Here is a 2405-nt window from a genome sequence, read left to right as displayed (position 1 = left end):
CCCCCCCATCAGTCTGGGGTGGGGATCATGGGACACGGGGGGACAGCGTGGCCCCGGGGTGCACGAGGGGGTGGCACCACCCTAGATGGGGACCATCGGGGGACAGCGTGGCCCCAGGGTGTGCAAGGGGGTGGCACCACCCTAGATGGGGACTGTGGGGTGCGCAGGGGGGGTGGCACCACCCTAAATGGGGACCACGGAGGGATGGCACCGCTCAGAGATGGGGACCACAAGGAGGGACACACACACCCCATCGCTCCGGGACGGGGGCCACCAGGCACAGGGGGGGGGGCCCCCCCCCCCCCCCCCCCCTTCATCAGTCTGGGGTGGGGACCATGGGACACAGGGGGACAGCGTGGCCCTGGGGTGTGCAAGGGGGTGGCACCACCCTAGATGGGGACCGTCAGGGGACAACGTGGCCCCAGGGTGCACAAGGGGGTGGCACCAATCTGGGATGGAGACTGTGGGGTGCGCAGGGGGGTGGCACCACCCTAGATGGGGACCGTCAGGGGACAACGTGGCCCCTAGGGTGCACCACCCTAGATGGGGACCATCGGGGGACAGCGTGGCCCCAGGGTGTGCAAGGGGGTGGCACCACCCTAGATGGGGACTGTGGGGTGCGCAGGGGGGGTGGCACCACCCTAAATGGGGACCACGGAGGGATGGCACCGCTCAGAGATGGGGACCACAAGGAGGGACACACACACCCCATCGCTCCGGGACGGGGGCCACCAGGCACAGGGGGGGGTGGCACCGCTCTGGATGGGGACCATCGGGGGACAGTGTGGCCCCAGGGTACACGAGGGGCTGGCACCAATCTGGGATGGGGACTGTGGGGTGCACAAGGGGGTGGCACCACCCTAGATGGGGACCATCAGGGGACAGCGTGGCCCCAGGGTGCACAAGAGGGTGGCACCACCCTCTTGGGGACCATCGGGGGTGCACAAGGGGGTGGCACCACCCTAGATGGGGACCATCGGGGGACAGCGTGGCCCCAGGGCGTGCAAGAGGGTGGCACCACCCCAGATGGGGACTGTGGGGTGCTCGTGGCCTGGGATGGGGGGGGGAAAGGGGGGGGGTCCCACCTGTGAGCTGGTTGAGGCCAAGCTGGCGCAGGGCGTGGGTGGTGTTGGGGTTGTAGTTGAGGAGGACGAAGAGCGCGTACTTCTCCTCGTAGAACTGCGTCCCCCGGATGACGCGCAGGTTCTGCAGCGGCAGCGAGGAGAAGACGTTCATGGCGATCAGGATGTAGCCCGTCACCTCCCGGATGGTCTGGGGGGGGACAGAGGTGACACCTCAGATGACACCCCGGGTGTCCAACACACACCGTCCCTCCCCAGCTGACCTGCAGGAAGGAGAGGTCCTGCGTGTGGTCGATGAGGACGATCTCCAGGTTGCCCATCACGATCTCGCAGTTGTTGTACATCTTGTGCAGGGTCTGGTACTGGTGCTGCGCGTCCCCCGTCACGCTCAGCCCGTTCAGCGTCCCCGCGCACACTGTGGGCACAGCATCCTGTGCTGTCCCCGACCGGCTGTGTGTCCCCCCCCGGGGGCAGCCGTGTCTCCCCCGTGATGGCCATGTCCCCCTCATGGTGGTCATGTCCCTCTGCAGTGACCACATCCCCCCTCTCGATGCCCCCCATGGGGTCCCTTCTCCCCCCAACCTGGCCACATCCTCCCCTTGATGGCCATGGCCACGTCCCCCGTGGTGGCCGTGTCCCACTCATGATGGCCATGTAACCCCCCCCAGCAGCTGTGTCCCCCTCATGGTGGCCGTGTCCCTCTGCAGTGACATCCCCCTCTCGATGGCCACGTCCCCCATGGGGTCCCTCTCCCCCCAGGATGGCCACATCCTCCCCTTGATGGCCATGGCCACGTCCCCCATGGTGGCTGTGTCCCCCCCCCATGGTGGCCATGTCCCTCTGCAGTGATCACATCCCTCTCTCGATGCCCCCCATGGGGTTGGGGTTGCTTCTCCCCCCAACCTGGCCACATCCTCCCCTTGATGGCCATGGCCACGTCCCTCACGGTGGCCGTGTCCCACTTATGATGGCCATGTAACCCCCCCACAGCGGCCATGTCCCCCTCATGGTGGCCCTGTCCCTCTGCAGTGACCACATCCCCTCTCTCGATGCCCCCCATGGGGTTGGGGTCCCTCTCCCCCCAACCTGGCCACATCTTCCTCTTGATAGCCATGGTCACATCCCTCACGGTGGCCATGTCCCACTCATGATGGCCATGTAACCCTCCCCAGCAGCTGTGTCCCCCCTTCTTGATGCCCCCCATGGGGTCCCTCTCCCCCCAAGCTGGCCACATCCTCCCCTTGATAGCCATGGTCACATCCCTCTGTGGTGGCTGTGACCCCTCTGTGGTGGCCATGTCCCCCCCCATGGTGGCCGTGTCCC

General features: G+C 66.9%; 1 protein-coding gene across 1 annotated transcript in view; it reads right to left on the bottom strand.

The window, feature by feature from the left end:
• ERBB3 (erb-b2 receptor tyrosine kinase 3) overlaps window positions 1-1498 on the bottom strand; it is a gene marked incomplete at its 3' end in the record, with an annotated part of 34528 nt that extends 33030 nt beyond the window's left edge. The window contains 2 exon segments of the mRNA XM_014960564.1: window positions 1086-1272; window positions 1346-1498. Coding sequence (XP_014816050.1) covers window positions 1086-1272; window positions 1346-1426 — 268 coding nt within the window.
• Between the last annotated feature and the right edge of the window lie 907 nt (window positions 1499-2405).

This window comes from Calidris pugnax, unplaced genomic scaffold, assembly GCF_001431845.1.
Source record: "Calidris pugnax isolate Ruff unplaced genomic scaffold, ASM143184v1 scaffold541, whole genome shotgun sequence".
Classification (NCBI taxonomy): Eukaryota; Metazoa; Chordata; class Aves; order Charadriiformes; family Scolopacidae; genus Calidris; species Calidris pugnax.
The sequence above is the reverse complement of the archived record's forward strand: the minus strand, read 5'-3'. Positions and strand labels throughout refer to the sequence as shown.